Genomic DNA, 19,169 nt, shown 5'->3' with positions numbered 1-19,169 from the left:
AGCAAATCCATAGAGACAGAAGATAGAATAATGGTTGTCAGGGGCTGATGTGGCCTGGGGAAGGGGGGCGGGGCATGGGGAATAATTGCTAATGTGTACAGGGGGTGATAAAAATGTTTTAAAATTGACTAGGGTGACAGTTGTACAGCTCTATGAATATACTAAAAAAAAACACTGAATTGTACACTTTCAAAGCTGAATTTTATGGTATGTGAATGATATCTTAATTTAAAAGAAAGAATGGACATAAATAGCTCAGCGATATTTTAGCATGGAAAGATTTAACTCTGAGACTGCCCTGACATCTTGATGGGGTTTGCTGATAATGCCAAGCTAGAAGGGATGTGAAAGTTCTCTTTACAGAGAGAAGAGATACCAGAGCTAGGAACAGCAGGGGTTTGGTGGAGGGGCTTTTTTAAATTGGGTAATCTGTTAGTACAATGTATAGCAAGATTTACAGACATTTCTTTTTATATGAACAAATGAGGTATCATTAGGAATTGTTAAAAAAAATTTTTTTTATTATGGTAGGCACCACACCAGAGGGTATGAGTTGCAGGTTATAAAAACAAAGCAAAAGTTTCCATAGCCTGAAATGATTTGATACATGACAGTCTCTTCCTCTGGCTTCAAAGATGAAAGGCCCCAGAATTCCTTCTTCCTCTTTCAAATGATGACTTAATGATGATGATAAAAATGACTAATTACTGAGAGCCGACTATGTATGAAACCTCTTACACGCATTTTCTCATTTTAACTTCCCCATCATCACTGTGACATAGTTGTTGAGAACTTACCCAAGATCATGCAGCAAGTCAGTGCCAGAGCTGGGCTGCAACCCCACACCTGTGTGATCCCAAGACCTCACTCATAACCACTGGACTGTGCCGTCACTTTCTTCTGGAGAATTCCCCCAAGCATTTACAGCTCCTGAGATTCTAGCCACACCAAATAGGGAGGCAGTAGTGTGGAGAGGAAGTACTGTGGACTGGGAGTCCAGGGCCTGATTCTATTCCAGCTTTGTCCTATTCAGCTCTGTGACCTTGGGCAAGAAGCTTGACCTCTCAGAGGCATAGCTTCCTGATTGTAAAGTGTGGAACATTCATCCCAACTACCCCTGTAGTTCCTTCCAGCTCCAGCGTTTGGTCTGAGTCCAGCTTGATTTACCTACCACTAAGAAAACGTCAGATTCAGTTGTAACAGAGACACTAAGGAACAGAACCTTCAAGTCAGTGGCGGGTGATGTGGGGAGCCTGGTCTTTGGTGTCAGTCTGATGTGGCGCTGGTTCCATCACTAATCTTAGTGTGACGTTGAGCAAGTTCCTTAAACTCTGTCCCCATCTGCTAAAATGGGGATAATGATAGCATAGCGTGCTATGCCATCTGCACAGAGGGCTGTGAACACTAAGATTTCTGTAGGTACTAGTACATACTAAGTACTAGGTATTATCTATTTCCTAATAATATAGTAAGTAGTGGGACCCCTGGGTGGCTCAGTTGGTTAAGTGTTTGCCTTCAGCTCAGGCTATGACCCCAGGGTCCTGGGATCCAGTCCTGCATTGGGCTTCTTGCTTATCGGGGAGCCTGCTTCTCCCTCTGCCTGCCATGCCCCCTGGGTGTGTGCTCTCGCTCACTGACAAATAAATAAAATCTATAATATAATAAGTAGTCGTTATTATATACTATATAATAATTGATTTATGATTATTATTATTGATGGTTATAATTATAACAGAGAGACACAAAATCCCTTAAGGGTAATTAGTGTATGTTTAAGTAGCCCAGCCAGGTCAGAGTCTGGAGTTCAGGTGGCCTGCATGGGCTCAGTTCCAGAATTATCCACATCTACTGGGTCGACTGTCCCTGAGGAGTGTGCTGCTGAGTGGAAGGGCATTAGATTATCACCAACACTCCAACTTCCCTCCTGTTGCCTTTGAATTACTGATGCCATTCTCACAACACAATATCCCAGCTTGCCATATGAATTTTAGCTCAATGAATTTTGTTTACCCAAAGTAGTCAGAAATAGGTAGGTAGTCAATGAGAGACACTGATAAAACTGTTAGCTGATGAGCTATAAAAAGAAAAGAAACTTCTGTTGCCTGGAAGCTTCCCAAAATGGGTAGGGACCTGTTAGTAGATAACATAATAAGCATAATGTGATATATTTACAATAACCTTTATCACAGTGTTATTTATGATGGTAAGACATTATAAATATAACATTGACTACTAGAGAGCCATTAAAAATATTAGAAAGCTAGTTTTAGAGCTGGGGAAATGTGCACCGGAGAGTATGTTTTTTAAACGTTTAGAAAAAAGTATGTGCTCCGATCCCTAACTTGGTAAATACTGTATTTATAGAAAAAAATCAAACACATGAGATGTTGCAACAGAAATATTAAGAGATTGTGTCTAGGCATGGGATTATTGATTATTTTAATTTTCCTCTTTATGCTTCTCTGCATTTTTGATACTTTCACAGTGAGCTCATATATCTTTGGAAATCTGAAAAGCAGACGTTATTTTTTATTAATAAGAATTGTCAGATTTTTCTTCTGCTCTGAGGCTTTTCAGGCTACTAAACTGTTTTATCTGAATATGGCTTAATTTTCAATCTAAGCATGTTGTTTTTTTCTTTTTTTCTTTAAGTACCAATTTAGAAATAATATGTTTCATTGATTTTGTGAACTTATCTTTTTCATTGTAGTACTGAGGACAGGCCAGACACATTTGTTACAAGATTGATTTATTACTCTGAAAACCAATAACAGATAGTGAGAAAGAATCACCAATTACCTAACCTTTCTCTAAACCCATTTACTTCCCTGTTGAAAAGCAATTTTCAACTCTGCCTGAGATTAGTGTCTTTAAGCCAACTCTAAATCTTTTATAAAAAGAAATCAACATCCTTCCTCTCCTGTCTTATTTTATAATTGGAATTGTACCACTCAATGTCCATTAAATGTGCAATTGATAAATCTAATGCTTAACTTAAAAAAAATAGACTGTCTACAAAATTAACTGAATCAAAGAAAAATGGATACAGTAGATACGACAAAAAAATTTTCCACTTTCTTCCCTAATTTTAATTTGAAGTAACTTTTCAAGAGCAATATTGTGATATCTATTGGAAAAAAAATCTGAACAGCACAGATGCTGAACCAGGTTGTGTCCGTGATAGGACTTGAGTTTTTTCCTCTGGATGATTTTTTCAGATATCATTTTGATATATTTTTTAAACACTGTCGTGTGTACAGTAGAAAAAAGTTAAAATGTGCAATCTATAAACATTGCTATTAGTTTGATGTGTACCGGACAGATATGCAAACATATACCTACATTTGTAAAATTATTTTCCTCCAATAGGATTGTATTTTGTTGTTCCCAGCGTGTTTTTTTTGACCTAAATTTATCATGAAAAAATGTCAATGTCAGTACATATAAATTTACCTCACTTTGTTTATATTTTTGCAAGAATTTCTGTCAGATAAAATCCTAGAAGCGGAATTGCTAGGACAAAGTGTGTACTGTGTAAGTTTTGGTTTGCCTCCCCAGAAAACTTATGCCTGTTTCACCAGCACTCATAGAGAATGAGAATGAAAAGTAATGTTTCAGAAGCAGAGCTACATACCAGGTGCTCCCAAAGTTTTGCCTTGGTTCAAAAACAAACACACAAATAAATGCGAAGTTACCATCAAAATATAACACAAGTACTATGCTCTATATTTCATTGAAGTCAGATTCCTGTAAGGTCTAATCCTGCTATTAGACAATAAAAATCGAACGGAGTCAATTGAAGATCTAGTGGCTTTATTAAGTGACTGATTTGTGAATCGGGCAGTGTCCCATCTAGCGAGTAGAGTTGTACAAAATGGAAATTTTTTAGGGGCGCCTGGGTGGCTCAGTCGTGAAGCGTCTGCCTTCGGCTCAGGTCATGATCCCAGGGTCCTGGGATCGAGCCCCGCATGGGGCTCTCTGCTCCGCGGGAAGCCTGCTTCTCCCTCCCCCACTCCCCCTGCTTGTGTTCCCTCTCTCGCTGTGTCTCTCTCTGTCAGATAAATAAAAAAAATGGAAATTTTTTATAGGGAGGTGGGTGAGGCAAGAGGTTATTAGTAAAAGAAAAGGATTGTTGCAATCCAGGTCACCTTCCCTTGGGGGAAAGGGCAGGGGGTCTTATTAGGTGGATTACCTCATCTTTGTGTGGGGTGGGGGGGGGCAATAGAGAGGCCTCACATGACAGATGACCTCGTGGGTGCTGACCAGAAAATTCCAGATTGATTGGCTTAAAATCCCATTCCTGGAGGGGTCGACACTGCAGTTAAACCCTGGTTTACTCTCTTGGGGGGCAAATGACTCCACCGAGGGCCTGTGGCTTTTTTTTTTTTTTTTTAACAGACTCAGCAGGGTATCGGGAACTCCATCTTCCTTGCCGAAGATCCCTCAAAATGCTGAGGGTAAGAGAGGGCTGACCTTTGGAGTCAGAGCTGAGTTGTAGTTCTATCCCCCTCTCAGTTGCAGAGTGTCTTTAGACAAATTGCTTAACATCTCTGACGTCTGTTTTGCCATCTATAGAATAGGGATAATCACCCTTGCCTTACAGCATTCTTTGTAGGAATTAAATGAATTTCTTGGTGCCAAGAGCTAATAAATGGTGAGGAGCAGGAGGTAGGTGAGGAGCTATTATTCAGATGCTAGAAAAGGATTAGGGTATTAGCTGAGGGCATCCTGGATGATAAAGTTATTAAAACATTTGCAAAAATCCTTGATGAAATTGCTAACATTCTACATAGCCTTACACCTTCTTCCTCCATCCCACATTTCCCTCCTCCCCCACGCTGCACTATACTGATCCTCTCCTAGAATGTAGTATGTGAACAAGGATCTTTTCTTGTTCACTAAATCCCAACATTAGTGTAGCCTGAAACAAAGTCTCGCACATTGTAGGCACCCAATAAATGAATGAATGAAATTTCTACTTGAGCCTTTCTTCAACCATTCAGATGTATTGGCAGCTAGTAAGGCTGGCCCTTGGACAGAGATCACACCCAAGGTAACTCAGGCTTGGCTTGGGATAATGCAGAGTCCCGGGCCAGGAGCCAGAATCTTCTGATTCCCGCTCAGCTTTTGCCAGTTCCAAGGCGGACAACTCACGAACTGGGTCCTTGGGCAAGTCACTTAGCAGCTTAACTCAAGCTTTGTAAAAAATAACATTAGCAATGCCTGCCTGTTGTGACATCCTCACATTATGCAAGAGATTAAATGTGATTCCTTGGTAAACTCTAGGTTTTTGTGTAAGGCACGGCAAGAAAGACCAAATGCTTTTCGTTTTGATTGAGACCAAAAAGCAAAATGAGAAATAAATGGGAAGTGGCAGATTTTGCTGGGCTCGAGCCCAAGCCCGAGGCTTGGCCCCAAACTAGCATTTCTGAGCAAGTGCTAACTCTGAGGGAGGGTGTGGATTTTGGGGGGAGGGAATTCCACGATGGCACTGTATCCCAGGGCATTGGGTGAACAGTTATCAAGGAAAAGTGCTTCCCAAGTTTAGAGGCTTTTCTGGATATTTCTAGACTGCACAATATGCAGACAACCCCTGGAAATGGCAGCTTATAATCAAAATCAGGGGCTTTCTGAGTACCAGAAAGGAAGCCAGGAATGAGAGGGCTTTGGGGATGGCAGGGGGGTTGCCACTCAAGGGAAGCCATGGGCCAGATTTTCCTCCCTGGAGGCAGAGTGATTGCCTAGATCCAACCAGAGACCCCAAAGTCTAGGGTGATATATTTTTATGTAGATGTTTTGATCCTCCCACTACTCACATGGTTTCTTCATGGACCACACCTGTTTTGTAGTGCCTTCTGGAAAATAAAGCTTCATTCCTTATTTTCTACAGTGATGCTCCGTCTCTTCTAATACATGCTGCAGCCATCAGGAATAACCTGCAGTTTTCTAAATAAGCCACAGTGTCTCTCACCCTCCGACCTTTGCATAGAGTTCCAGCAGCAAGGCAGACTAAACTTCCTTGGACACTAACTAACCTCACAAACACCTTAAGCCCTGTTCCCCCAATGAGAATCACTGAGTATGATGATATAAGTTCTGAAGGGGCTGTAATTCCCACGTAAACGATATGTAGACAAGGTTGAGGAGAGCTACTGTGTGCTATGATAATACAGTCCTCTTGTGGGAATTATTAAAGACTCGGAGAAGTCCTGCAGTTACAATTGAGACTGTGGGGGAAGAATCTTGCTTAAATTTGTTTAACCCAGTATGTCTCTAAATTATTAACCAAGGAACCATGCTCTGCATAAATTCAGTGTAACACTCTTTGGAAAATACCGGTTTAAAGCATGGGAACGTTCTTTCAAACTTATAAGAAGGAAAGGAAAGGGCACCTTAAGTTTCTGGGTCCTATATTCTAATGCAGTTGTGGTGGTTGAAGTGATGATTCCAGACTAAGAGGGAGAAGTTTTCACCCTCTAGGATCAAATCCTTTATCTTTGGAGTTTGAAGAGTTTATTTTATCAGATCATCCCAAGGAAACACGCACAAGAAGTTGATTTATACTGACTAATATTGCTCAAGATGCCTCTAAAAACCAGAATGAGAGTGTGGCATTCTGTTGTTCCATGAGGTCATATGCTGAGCAATCAGGAACATGAGCTCTGAAGTCCAGTAGACCCTGATTCAAATCCCAGCTCCCAACTTACTTCTTCTGTGACCTCATGTGAGCCTCACATCATAATACTATCTGCCTCCTGAATTAATCCATATAAAATACTTAGTTCAGGAAGTTAATAATTAAGCAGAGAATCAGAACTTGCAGACACTGTGTCTCATGGTAAATATTTCCAGGTTGTGACCATGTCTAGAGATATAGCCCTATTCTACTGTAGAATAGCTGTTAACTGAAGAACATGGAGCTGAGAGCAAACCTTGACTATGATTAAGGTGGATAATTTTATTCACCATACATTTTCTAAAAACTTTCTCACAAGAGAAGAACTGCAGCTTCTAGTGGGCTTTATGAATTTTGCTCCACAACTAATGAGGAAGTGCCAGGGGGTCATAGAACTACGGGGTCTCTCATCCATCGTAGAGTTGCCCATCTGGCAGAAAGGAGGGTGTGATGGTGATGCAGAGCCATGCGTTGGGCCATGTGGCATGGGAGGGGGAAGAAGGAGATTATAAGGAGCGCCCAGCAAGAACGAGAGAAAAGTTTTTCACAGTTGCTAAAAGTTTGGAACTTGTGGGGCGCCTGGGTGGCTAGGTCGGTTAAGTGTCTGCCTTCAGCTCAGGTCACGATGTCAGGATCCTGGGATTGAGCCCCATGTCAGGCTCTTGCATGCTTGTGTGCGCTCTCTCTCTCTGTCAAATAAATAAATAAAATATTTTTTTAAAAAAAGTGTGGAACTTGTGGCACAGAAAATTATGTCCCAAGATTTCTGGCATGATATAAAACCCCTGAGTACTTCTGCTTTAAGGAAACCTACACAAAAGGTCTACATTATGTTCAAGGTTTCTAACATCAGATTTGTGTTTCCTTTGAGAGCGCTGTCATGCTTATCCTGAGACACATGGGGCTGAGGCATTTATTAGGTTTACAGTGACCAGTCTTCTTTCTTCTTCTTCTTCTTTTTTTTAAAGATTTTATTTATTTATTAGAGAGAATGAGATAGAGAGAGCATGAGAGGGGGGAGGGTCCAAGGGAGAAGCAGACTCACTGCTGAGCAGGGAGCCTGATGCAGGACTCGATCCCGGGATTCCAGGATCATGACCTGAGTTGAAGGCAGTCGCTTAACCAACTGAGCCACCCAGGCACCCCTTTTTTCTTCTTTCATTCAGTTTTTTTAGGTCTCCTTATTGCTGTTTCTTACCAGTCACTAGACTCTTTATTCATTGTAACAGCATGTGTTTCCTATCTCAAGATAAATTGCAGTTTATAATATATTATCTTATTTATATCTTTTATTACATTATCTCTTCTCTTACATGTTAGATAAGTGATTTCACAAAATTTAGGGGTTACTATTATTTCCGTCATAGAGTGTTGTACTTTGAAATCATGTTTCAGAGTTGGTTACTTCTGGGAAGACTTCCCATGTAGGGCTAATTCCACTGTACATATATTATCAGTATCCAGAAGCTGCAGTCTGCCTGTCATCAGACGACATTCTGAGTCAATTTTCAGGAAATCCAGTAATTTCTAAACTATTCAGAAAGTTGGAGAGTGAGACCACATAGGTCATGTAGACTTGAGCACTTGCCATATTTTAATTATTTTCAAATAAGAGCTTAGAGAGAACCAAATATAATTTGGCAGTCCTTGTTTTCCACTGAAGTTGATTCTTGGTAGTTTGGTCCAAAAAAATGGATAAAAATGGTTACAATAAATCATTGTACTCATACTCACCCGTTCACCTTTTAGAATCAAAGAGAAACAAAAATTTGGATACTACAGTTTTTATACAGAAGATAAAACAGGGAGTTCTGACTGGAATATATTTAAAATAGAATCAGGCTTGCATCAATGGAGAGCAATATTGTTCAAACTTTACAGTTTTCTCCTCACGATTTTTTGTTAGATTATCACTGAGAGCATTCTCAATGGGGAATTCTCAAAGGGAAACAACTCAATTAAATAGCAAATGTCACAAGAATTTTTCTTGAGCTATGCTTCTGAGGTGGCGGGTGGGCTGCAAGAGAGAGGATGGGGTGAGGGAAGAACATCAGAGCCCAGACCATCAACAGAGATGCCCTGTCAACAGGGTGATCTAAGAACTAAGAGCTCCCAGTTTCCATTTTTCTCTCCCACACCATTATTAGTTTATTACTTTGGGCAGAATGTATGGCCTAGTCTTTGGATCAGAAGATATGGTCACCATACTTACCAGAGGAACATAAATTGCTGTGCACAGAAGGTACACAGTGAAGGGAAGGCTAGAGAAGATTTGGAGTTTAAAAGAGAAGGGAAGTTGTATGGGGTAAGGGTAACCAAACACTTGGGTAGGCAAAGAAGAGTCTGCGGAGAGAAAGGGACTGTTGTTGGAGACAACCACTGAGGCAATTTGAATAGACTTAATCACAAACCTAGGTGTGCCTTGGGTAAGAGGAGGCACACAACTTTCTCAGAGCAGGAGAAGAAAACAGAAAACATAGAGGCATTTTACCTAATGGAAGGAGTCCCTGACGTTTGTCAGTTACCATCGTGTAGTAAACATGTGGTAAGCATCAAACACCGTAGCTACACTAGTGGTAAGCACAGCATCATGTTTAAATTTGTCAAATCACTGTGTTATATGCCTGAAACTAGCATAATGTTGTGTCAGCTGCACTCAAGTAAAAATAAACAAACAAAAAAGAAATGATCAAATCAATGTAAGGAAAATAAAGGTGGGTTTGGGAGTGTGAGAATAGAAAGGCTCCACTGCAGAGGTAAAGAAGACTAAGTTATTTAGGAAAAAAATAAATAAATTCATGTCAAGTCTGAAGCTGCCCTGAGGGCCCAGCTGAAGTTAAATAATCCAGAGTAGCAAGGATCACTAAGTAGCAGCAATGTCATTGTCATCATATAACAGCCCAGAAGCCAAGGATGGATGGTTGAGTTTAGGATTGAAGACTGGGAAGTACACGTGGTGGAAAGTCAAGGAGACTTGGGATGGCATCCTGGGTGTTGTGGGCGCCATGTTAAAATGCTGACCATGTACACAAACCAAGACCAAGGAACTGGAAGTCTGTCAAGGATGGAGAGGTTTAGTAGAGAGGATGGGAGGGAAAAGGCAGTCAAATTCAAGGTGGAGGATTTCAGAGTTCAGTACTACAGAGATGGAATACTTTGGAGTGACGATTCCAAGGTTGTCTGCAGTAGGGATTTAAAAAAGAGTCAAGGATGCCGAGATCTGAATGTTGATGAAGTCTTCCTTATGAACGGTGCTGTTGTCCAGTGTCCAAGCCAAGTGACAGTCAGCAGTGAGGAATGCCAGCCATCAGAAGGGCTTTATTCTGCCAAAGGGTCAGTGAGAATGTTTTAAGAAATCAGGAATGTGAGAAAGATTCTGGAGAAGTAGAATGTGGTCCCCTCATGGAGCACTATGAGAAGCGTGAAGGGGGGCCGGCCAGGAAGGGACTGTCAAGAAGGAAAAGGCGTGAACTGGATGAGGAGTGAGAGCAGTTTAGCTGATGGGGCAGTGTTTCCTGAAGGGCTCCAAGCCGCACTAGTCTCACAGAGTGACCTAGTAGGTGTGATATAAAGCGTGCTCTGGGGAACACTGAATGAAGCAATGGAAATGGATTTCTTTACTGTAAGACCCCTTAGAGCCTTTAACAGTATACCTGTGCACCTCATGCATTTCCAGGAAGAGGATTTGTGACATGAATATGTGACATTTCCCCAACTTAGCCACAAAACTGGTCATACTTTGAAAAATTCTGTTGGAGGGCTCATCATAGATTTTCAAAGCTTTTTGAGTGATGGATGGACAGATGGATGGTTAAGTAGATAAATGAGTGAATGACTCGTAGGCAGGAAATTAAGAGACAGATGGGAGGAGTGGTCAAATAACGTGAATTTGTGCTAAGGGAATAATTTGGAGCCTATGAGTGCATTTGGTGCTTCTGTCTAGTGCACTTGCTGCTTTCTCTTCCTTACCACCTTACTGCCACTTATGGAGCAGGGAATAAGATTTGTCTTACTTATTTAGATACATCTCCTTACTACCTATTCCTACCTTATTTACAGGTGGTTCTGTCCCTGCAAACCCCCAAATGGTTCTCAGTGGAATCACTGAGGGTAGAATATCGGCAGGTATAATATGAAGTTTTGGACCTTGTGTGCATTGGGTCCCTGGGGTCTCCTGCATGTTTATACACCATGTGCATATGTGTCCACATGCCTCCCCCCACCCCCTGCCACAGCCTTCTTTCCTCTTCCACCTTGGTTGCTGTGCCCACACCCACCATCATTTTGCTTCACTCTGATCGTTAGCACTGGAGAACGAGGAAGCAAAGTAGAGACTTCTCTACTACTCTGCAAAGTGTCATAGTGAACTAGTTAGAGAATGGTATGTTAGATCAATTCTCCTTCTAAAAATGGGGAACTGAGCCTTCCTGCATGCCCCAGGGTGCAGGAGCAAGCAGGCAGGACAGTTATCAGAAGGGTCTCCATACCAAGGAAGATAGTAGAGAGCTTTTCACCAAGCAGAAACTTGATTAGGAAACCTGTTAAGATTTTGAATGGCTCTCAAGTAAATATCTGTTGTAGGGATATCAACCTTGGTGTCACCATAACTTTTGCTGCTTTATTTTAGAACGCCAGCCAGGCACTTCCATGGCCAATTCCAGTGCCCTCCCTTCAAGTTCAGCTGGGATCAGCAAGGAGCTGATTGACCTGCAGCCCCTCATTCAGTTCCCAGAGGAAGTTGCTAGCATCCTGATGGAGCAGGAACAGAACATTTACCGAAGGGTCTTGCCAGTTGACTATCTTTGCTTCTTGACCCGGGACTTGGGCACTCCAGAATGCCAAACATCCCTGCCCTGCCTCAAAGCATCCATCTCAGCTTCGATTCTTACCTCCCAGAACGGAGAGCACAATGCCCTGGAAGATCTGGTGATGAGATTTAATGAGGTAAGAAGCCACCTGGAAATGTACTTGTAATTGACACTCTAGTAAGTGATTTTTAAACGTATTTCTTCTCTTCGGTTTGTCTGTTATTGGTGTCTCATCTGCCTGTTGGTCTTGCCATGTCCACAATGGCTGCTTTGTTTCCAAGCAATGAGATCGATGACACATTGTCATCCTTCCTATCATTGCCCTAGGCCTAACTGTTCCTATCCTTACCTCTATCTTCACCAAGTGCATGGGCCTTCTCCCTTTGGACAACCCAGTCCCTGCCTTTTTCTCTGCTCTCTTGCCAAAATATTCTCTCCGGGCTCATTTTCCAGTATTCCCCCCACCTTGTACAGGTGCTTTTAAGACCAAATGTCTCAATTTTGCGTTTTGACCACGTGATCCCTGGCCATGGGATCTGTCTAACCCACCCTCTCTTCCACTCTCAGGGCCTCTCAGCAGAAATGTAGAAACCGATGCACCTGGGTCAGAAGCATGGGGAGGAATGTGGGTTCCAGGGGCACTCAATACCCCCACTTCTGTTCCCTGCACCCCATCAAGATCCTCAACACCAGAAATCCCTCCAAGGCCTCTGAGACCTTACCATAAGCCAGTGCTGGAAAGGACACCTGTGACCAGAGTCTGGGAATACTTGAGAGGAAGGCACTGTAAGAGGTCAAGGGGCTGGGGGTGGGGAGGAAGAGCCAAGGGTTGGCATCGTGTGGCCCTGGAACAAGGACGAGGGACAGGAGGGAAAGGCAGGTCTCCATCCAGTATATCTGTGATGGACAGAGGGTCTGTCAGACTAAATGTCAGTGACCTTGATAAGGCCCATGGATGCAGAAGTTTTAGAGGCTGAGCCCAAGTAGTTCTGTGCCCATACATGCCCCAATCACCATTCCTCAGAGGGAGGTCTGTTATCCATAGGAATCGCTGATACCGTCTGGCAGTATCATGCTCATCATTTTACATGTACCATTTATTTGCTCCTCACAACAACCTTGGGAGACAGATGCTTTCATTCTGCCCATCTTACCAGTGGAGACACTGGGGCATGAGGAGGTGAAGTCATTTGCCCAGAGTTACGTGGGTGGTAGGTAGCAGTAGTAATATTCAGACCTACATAGTCAGGCCCCAAAGCCGGACTGTGAACCACTCCACTCCCACCTGGATCAGGCTCGTGTTGAGGGGTGGCACCTGGCCCCACTCCAAACTGAGCAACACTGACTCTCTGGGAGTTCACTTGAGAGCCCGTGAACCACACTGCCCCTAAATTGCTTTTTAAAATAAATCTGATGTTCTTGATTTTCCTTACTGATAACAACAGGGTAGAAATGGAAGTTCCAGTACATTGAGTGTTTTATTTGTGGATTTACTGTATGTTGTGTAGTACTTTAAACTTCCAGATCTCCTTATTCTCACATCCTTGGGATCTTATCCTTGTCCATTGTGGTTGTGGGTGTTTTAAATTCTACCTGAAGTTTTGCCTTGCCTGAACTTTTAAAATCTAATTTTAAATTAATTTTGGAGAAAGAAAATTTCGGTTTCTTCCATTCACTCCCATAACCTCAAGAATCAAAGATGAATCAGTGATTTCGCTAATTCAGAGTTAGTGATGATACAAAGCACAGCTGGGTTGAGGCATGCTTTGGACTATCTCTGAAAATAGTTTAGCTAAGCAACTTCAGAACATAAACAAGATTTCTGGGAAAACACTTAAACTACTTAAGAGAACAGTCTGTTTTCAAGTATTCGCAAGCATCTATTTTCATACAAATTATGGATACTGATTAAAAATCAGTCTTACGTAGTCATTACAGGCAGATCCAAAATGACCTCTAGTAGGCAACATTGGGCTAGCTAAATTCTAGTTGCTTTCTATACCTTAGTGTAGAAAGGCTGCATTACATTAAAAGAGAATTCTTAAATTAAGATGTTCGCCTATTTAGAAGGATCTTGCCTTCAGAGTAGTGTGGCTTTACCTTCTATAAGGAAAAGGGAGGACAGGAGCCAGCATTTATTTACTAGGTGCTATGGACTGGACATTTTCACATTTTTAAATCCTATTTAATCCTCATGATAGTTGTGTAAGGCTGTTGCCATTCTCCCTGACTCACAGATAAAAAAAGTGAAGCTTAAGTAACAAAATAAATGATAGTATTAGATTATAGTTCATAGAATAAGTATTCTTGAGTCCATACTGATAAAAATAAATGAATAAATTCATTAATGGGAGGGGAGGGGAAGCTCTTAACGAAAGAATCTAATTAATAAATGTAGAGGGATGAAAGAAATAGGAAATCACCTTGAGGACCCCCCAGCAATAAATTGTTACAAGCAAGAACCACTAAAACAAACAAAACAACAACAACAAAAACCAAGAACCACTGATGAATGCTAATATTTTGGGGCAAAAATACGATGAGAAAAAAGATATTGGCTTAGTCTAAAAGTATCTCTCCACAAGACGTGTCTGTTTGACTCAGTTGGCAGAGCATTTGACTCTTGATCTCGGGGTCATGAGTTCAAGCCCCACATTGGGTGTAGAGATTACTTAAGGAAATAACAAAATAAATAAAAAGTCAGAATATCTCTCCATAAAATATTTATTAATTAGGAAAGAAAAAATAGAACAGTGGAAAAACCCAGTAGACACCACCTTAAGTAAATGTTCAAGGTCACCATGACCAGTAAGAAGACATATTGACAGATAACTCTTGCTATGGTGCACTAGGAAGGGCATGACATCATCTCTGTGACATTCTTGACACCAAAATAAATAAATAAATAATGCATAACCTAAATCTAATCACGAGGGAAAAAAACCATCAGACAACCCCAGATTGAGGGACATTCTACTCTTCAAAAGTATCAAGGTCATGAAAGGTATGGAAAGACTGAGGAACTGTCAAAGACTGGAGGAGACAAGGAGACATGATAACTAAGTGCAGTGGGGGAACCTACTGTATACAGGGCTAGGAAAAAAATATATTAATGGGGAAATTAGTGAAATTCTAATAAGGAATATGGCTGTATTGTATTAATGGATCAATGTTAATTTCTTCATCTTGATAATGGTACTGTGGTTATGAAGGATGCTAATATTAGCAAAAGCTGGGCGAACTGTATACAGGAACTTTCCACACTATTTTTGCAACTTTTCTATAAATCTAAAATTACTTCAAAATAAAAGATTAAAAAATAAAAAAGCTAGTGCAGCTCAGAGAGGTTGAGTCACTTGTTCAAAATCACATAGTGGCTGAGTGAATGTCAGAATCCAGATGTCTGTCTTCACAGTCTACTCTCTTCTAACCCAACTGCCTTGCCCCTCCTCTCTGCTTAATTATCAAGGTCAAGTTTGTAGTACCAGAATTGCTGATTGAGAATTTAATTAATTTTGAGTTTCCTTTCCCTTTTCCCTCTCTTTCTACTTCCTTTCTAAATCTCCTGTGCATCTACTCTTTTTCTACTCCTCTTGCTGTTTCTATTTTTATCTAATTTCCTATTATCACTCATCCATTCATTCACTTAAGACTTATTTATTTCCTATTATCACTCATCCATTCATTCACTTAAGACTTATTTATTCACTTAAGACTCCTGTGCTATAGCCTTCTCTTTTTTTTGCTGATGTGTCAAACATAATATTCTTTTAAGTAAGAAATTAGCAGTATATGATAAAAATCTACAACATTATAAGACCGTATTTTGGTTCTGTCGAAATTGGATACACAAAGTAAATGCAATTTCCTCAGTGGGAGGAAGATATCTGTTGCTTGGAAGGCTGGAGAATCTCAAAGACAAGATAGAGAATATTAGCTCCATGGCAGGAGTGCTAGTCACTTAGGGGAGAGGTGAATGCATTTATTTATGCAGTTATTCAGTGCACATATTTTCAGCACTTCTCAGAAGCAGGGCACCATGGTGGATAAGCACTGAGGAAAATGAGTAACAGTCTGCGGCTGCCAGGAGGTGCCAGTCTTAAATTGTAGTCAGGCACAAGCACAAATCACTACCAAAAAAGGCAGAAAGTCCATGCAGTGTGAGTGGCACAGATGTGGAAGCTGAGGTGTCTAGATGGGTGATTAGAGCTCTCTCTGCTTAGCTTTGGAGGTTGGTGCTGGGCCTTGAGGAATGGGTGGGCTAGAGAGGGGACATAACAGGAGATGGAGGATATTCCAGACAAGAAGACAGCCAGTTGTTCTGAGCAAGACTCATTGTCTAGGGAGGAAGCTTGCTCCTGATTGTCAATAGAACATTATTCTGAGCGAGAAGTTTCCCACGTTCTAACAACTCTGTACCCAATGACTTAACCGTGATGTGGGGAAAGGGAAGAAAATCCCTGATGCCTTTTGGGCAATGTTGCATAACACTTGTTCTTAGGAAAATATGGTTAAAATGCAATTCAAAGTACAATCATAAATAACTGAAAAAATGGCTTACATTAAGGAAGGCCAGGAGATAAATCATTGAGAATCAATTTAGATTGTGGCTTGGAAGCAGTGTTTCTCCCCGTTCCCCCTTCTCCTGCCCAACATCAAGACTGGTGCACATCAGAGTAACTTTTCAAGGGAGTCAGTTCTTTAACCTCACAAGTAAATGGAAGATGCAGAGCGTCAGCCCCGAAGCCAGTGGTAGTCAGATGGGGCTTGAGGGGTGTGGATAAGCTCAGTCCTGCTTTGCTTAATTTGGGAGGCAGGTCTTCCTGAACGCTTTTGGTCTGGACATCTCTCTGTAGTCATACTCTGATCTAATTCTCCAAGAAACCAGTGTTCTTTCTTTCTCTCTTCAGGTTGACCAACCTCACTTCCTGGCCACCCACAAAGTCTCTTACTTTGGCAGTCTCAAATCATCCTGGGGGTTTTCCCCCCACTTTCTTCCCCTATCCAGCCTCTGCCTCTAGCCCAGATTCCTTTTGATCTTACTGTTGTTGGGGTTTTTTTTCATTTCTTTTAGAATAAATTCCAGAGCCATTTTTCTTTTCTAGAGGAGCCAGAGAGGCATGTCTTTGTAGATAACGTCACTGAAGAGATTGCATACTTTAGAAGCAGAGACGAGAAGCTATTAAAGATTGAAGACCATCCTTACTCCCTTTGTTCTCATGCCTTTCTTCCCCCATCACTCCTGAGGACGATGGTGAAACATGGAGGTTGGTGGTATTCTGGGATTGAATTTCTGAGTCACTGGTTCTCAAACCTCATGCCTCTTTAATATGGCCTCTGTATCCTGTCTTTATTGTTCACCCATTGATGACCTTAGAAATCAGAACTTGCTATGGTCTGCCTCTACAGCTGGGCCTCAGGACCTGTCAATAGAGTGAATTTTTGGCTCCATAACCACCACTACCCACACCATTACCAGATACTCTTTTGTATAATAGATAGTTGATTTCTCTGACTGGAGATTGGTTTTCAGCTCTAAAGGCTATTAGCAGGTTCACTTTTTCCTCTGGCCTGAGCAGTTTTTTCTTGTTGAGTAATTTTTAGCAAGAACATTCCTCTGGGCTCCTTTTTTGGACCTGGTGGTCCAGGGGAAGGTCATGAGCCCAAGATTTAGCCCACAATTATTCTGAGACCCCAGAAGACCATGGAGGGATTCTACTTAGCTCTTTGCCCAGGTGACCTTCCCCGACCTCCTTCTGTTTGGTTAACCTAAGCAGTCATCAGTCTGCTTCTCTAGCCACACAAATGCAGGCAGCTCAAAGTGACACTCAGTTGTTACTTGTTCCTTCTGTCTGGTAGGTTTCACTAGATTTCAGTCCAACAGTTTAAAGGCCATCCCCTCTATGAAGAATGCCAAGGTGCATCTTAACTCCCTGGGAAAGAATCGCAAGAATAAGCAAACCATCTGGCCAGAGAACAGCTGTTTCAACCTGGGTCCTTTCAGCCAGAATCCCTTATATACTTCGTAAGTGATGATCAATTTGGCATTTTCCAACATCTAAAACTATGTCTCATCATAGCCAAGGAAAGACCATTTCTGCACAGTAAGGAAAATTCATGACATATGATAATGGTGGGGATTAGGGTAAGGGAGTGTCCTCATGCCCAAATGTGTTCCTTCACTTGAAATATTTTAGAAAAAATACTGTTTTTTATAGTATGTATGTTCAATCATGTTAGAAGAAGTTCCTGTCAAAGCTTTTCTCCCCTCCTTTTATGCAGACAGCCAAGTAAATCATCTGTTTAGGGCTACGATACAAACTTCTTCTTCATATCTGAATACTCATGAGATGCATTGCTAATAAAGCCCCCTCAGCGTAAGGGAAATTTCAGCTCACTGTAGAAAACCAGATTTTTCCTTGGGAAAGCACATCTCTTCAGAGGCACTTCTGAAAGTAGACACTATATTCATTCTCCAGAACATTTCACCATGCATTCCCAAGTTAACAGAAATTTTAGTCCAGAAATTTCTGGACAAAAAATACAGTAGGCAGTTGAACCAAGACTCAGCTGTGTAGGGCCGTATTCTAAGAGCAGGGTTATTAGTAAGAGGCTAATCTGTCCTGGAGCTGATTGACAGCAAATTGTGATTGGCAGTTCTTGTCAATCAGAACTCACAGGATTCTACTCACTTACAGTAACTGTCAGTGAACAGCAGGGCTGGGAATGAGGAATGGCATCACCGTGCATCATCATTCAGCTCTAGGGTCGGCCTGCCTTCGTTCTAATCCGCCATTCCCAGCTGCATAACCTCAAGCTAACTACCTAATCCCTCATCTCTAGATGGGGACAATAATAGTACCTACCTCAAATAGGTTATGTGAGTGTTCAGAAGGATGACGTGTGTAAAGCAGTGAGGATCTAAGACACAAATGGTTCAATGTTGGTTTCAAAACAAAACAAAAAAAACCCCTAAAATTAAAATAACTAATAATAATGGATCCCATCTCTTATTATGATGGTCCCCCTACTTAAAAGATGAGAAAACTGAGGCACAAAGAGGCTCATTAAATGATTAGCTAGGATTTGAATCCAGGTGATCTGGCTTCCAAAGCCAGTGTTCTTGGGTTGTCTACCTGGTGCTATTAAATCAGATGCTGAAGGAGCTTTTTTCCCTCAACTCTGTTCTCTTACTCTGAAAAAAAGCCATTTTCTTCATAGGACGACTCAAAATATTTTTTATGATTTCAACATGTAGAATGAGTTTAACCTCTTTGTTGACTTGAACACATGTGCTCACTTCCTGATATTGAAAACGTAGCATCTCCTTTGAATTGGGAGGCTGTACTCCTTGACATGGGAAAGATAACCATATCTTGAGGTGTCCTAGAATATTGTCCCAGAAGAACATTAGGATAACTTGTCATTTCCACAGATCAGGCACAAGGGTATTTCAGGTATTTGGCTTTTAAATTTCCTTTCATTGTTTCATTGCATATAACACCCAGTGAATCATGGAACACTACATCAAAAACTAATAATGTAATGTATGGTGATTAGGATAACATAATAAAATTTAAAAAAAATAAAGTTCCTTTCAGCCTTGAGGTACTGGATGCCTGAGAATGTAGGATGCCAAAAAAAAAAAAAATCTAAGTTTTGCTTTATTTCTTTATCTTCCTCTC

The 19,169-nt window shown here is 41.3% G+C and overlaps 1 protein-coding gene across 5 annotated transcripts in view; it reads left to right on the top strand.

The window, feature by feature from the left end:
* The window catches only part of PLCE1 (phospholipase C epsilon 1), a 337,159-nt gene that overhangs the window by 173,450 nt on the left and 144,540 nt on the right, over positions 1–19,169 (top strand). For all 5 annotated transcript variants that reach the window (XM_073904420.1, XM_073904421.1, XM_073904422.1 and 2 more), the window contains one exon: positions 11,304–11,620. In XM_073904420.1, coding sequence (XP_073760521.1) covers positions 11,304–11,620 — 317 coding nt within the window. The remainder of the gene's footprint in view (positions 1–11,303; positions 11,621–19,169) is intronic.

Source organism: Callorhinus ursinus, unplaced genomic scaffold, assembly GCF_003265705.2.
Source record: "Callorhinus ursinus isolate GAN/ISIS: 27379988/994484 unplaced genomic scaffold, GSC_fseal_2.0 scaffold20, whole genome shotgun sequence".
In the NCBI taxonomy this organism is placed as follows: Eukaryota; Metazoa; Chordata; class Mammalia; order Carnivora; family Otariidae; genus Callorhinus; species Callorhinus ursinus.
The sequence above is the reverse complement of the archived record's forward strand: the minus strand, read 5'-3'. Positions and strand labels throughout refer to the sequence as shown.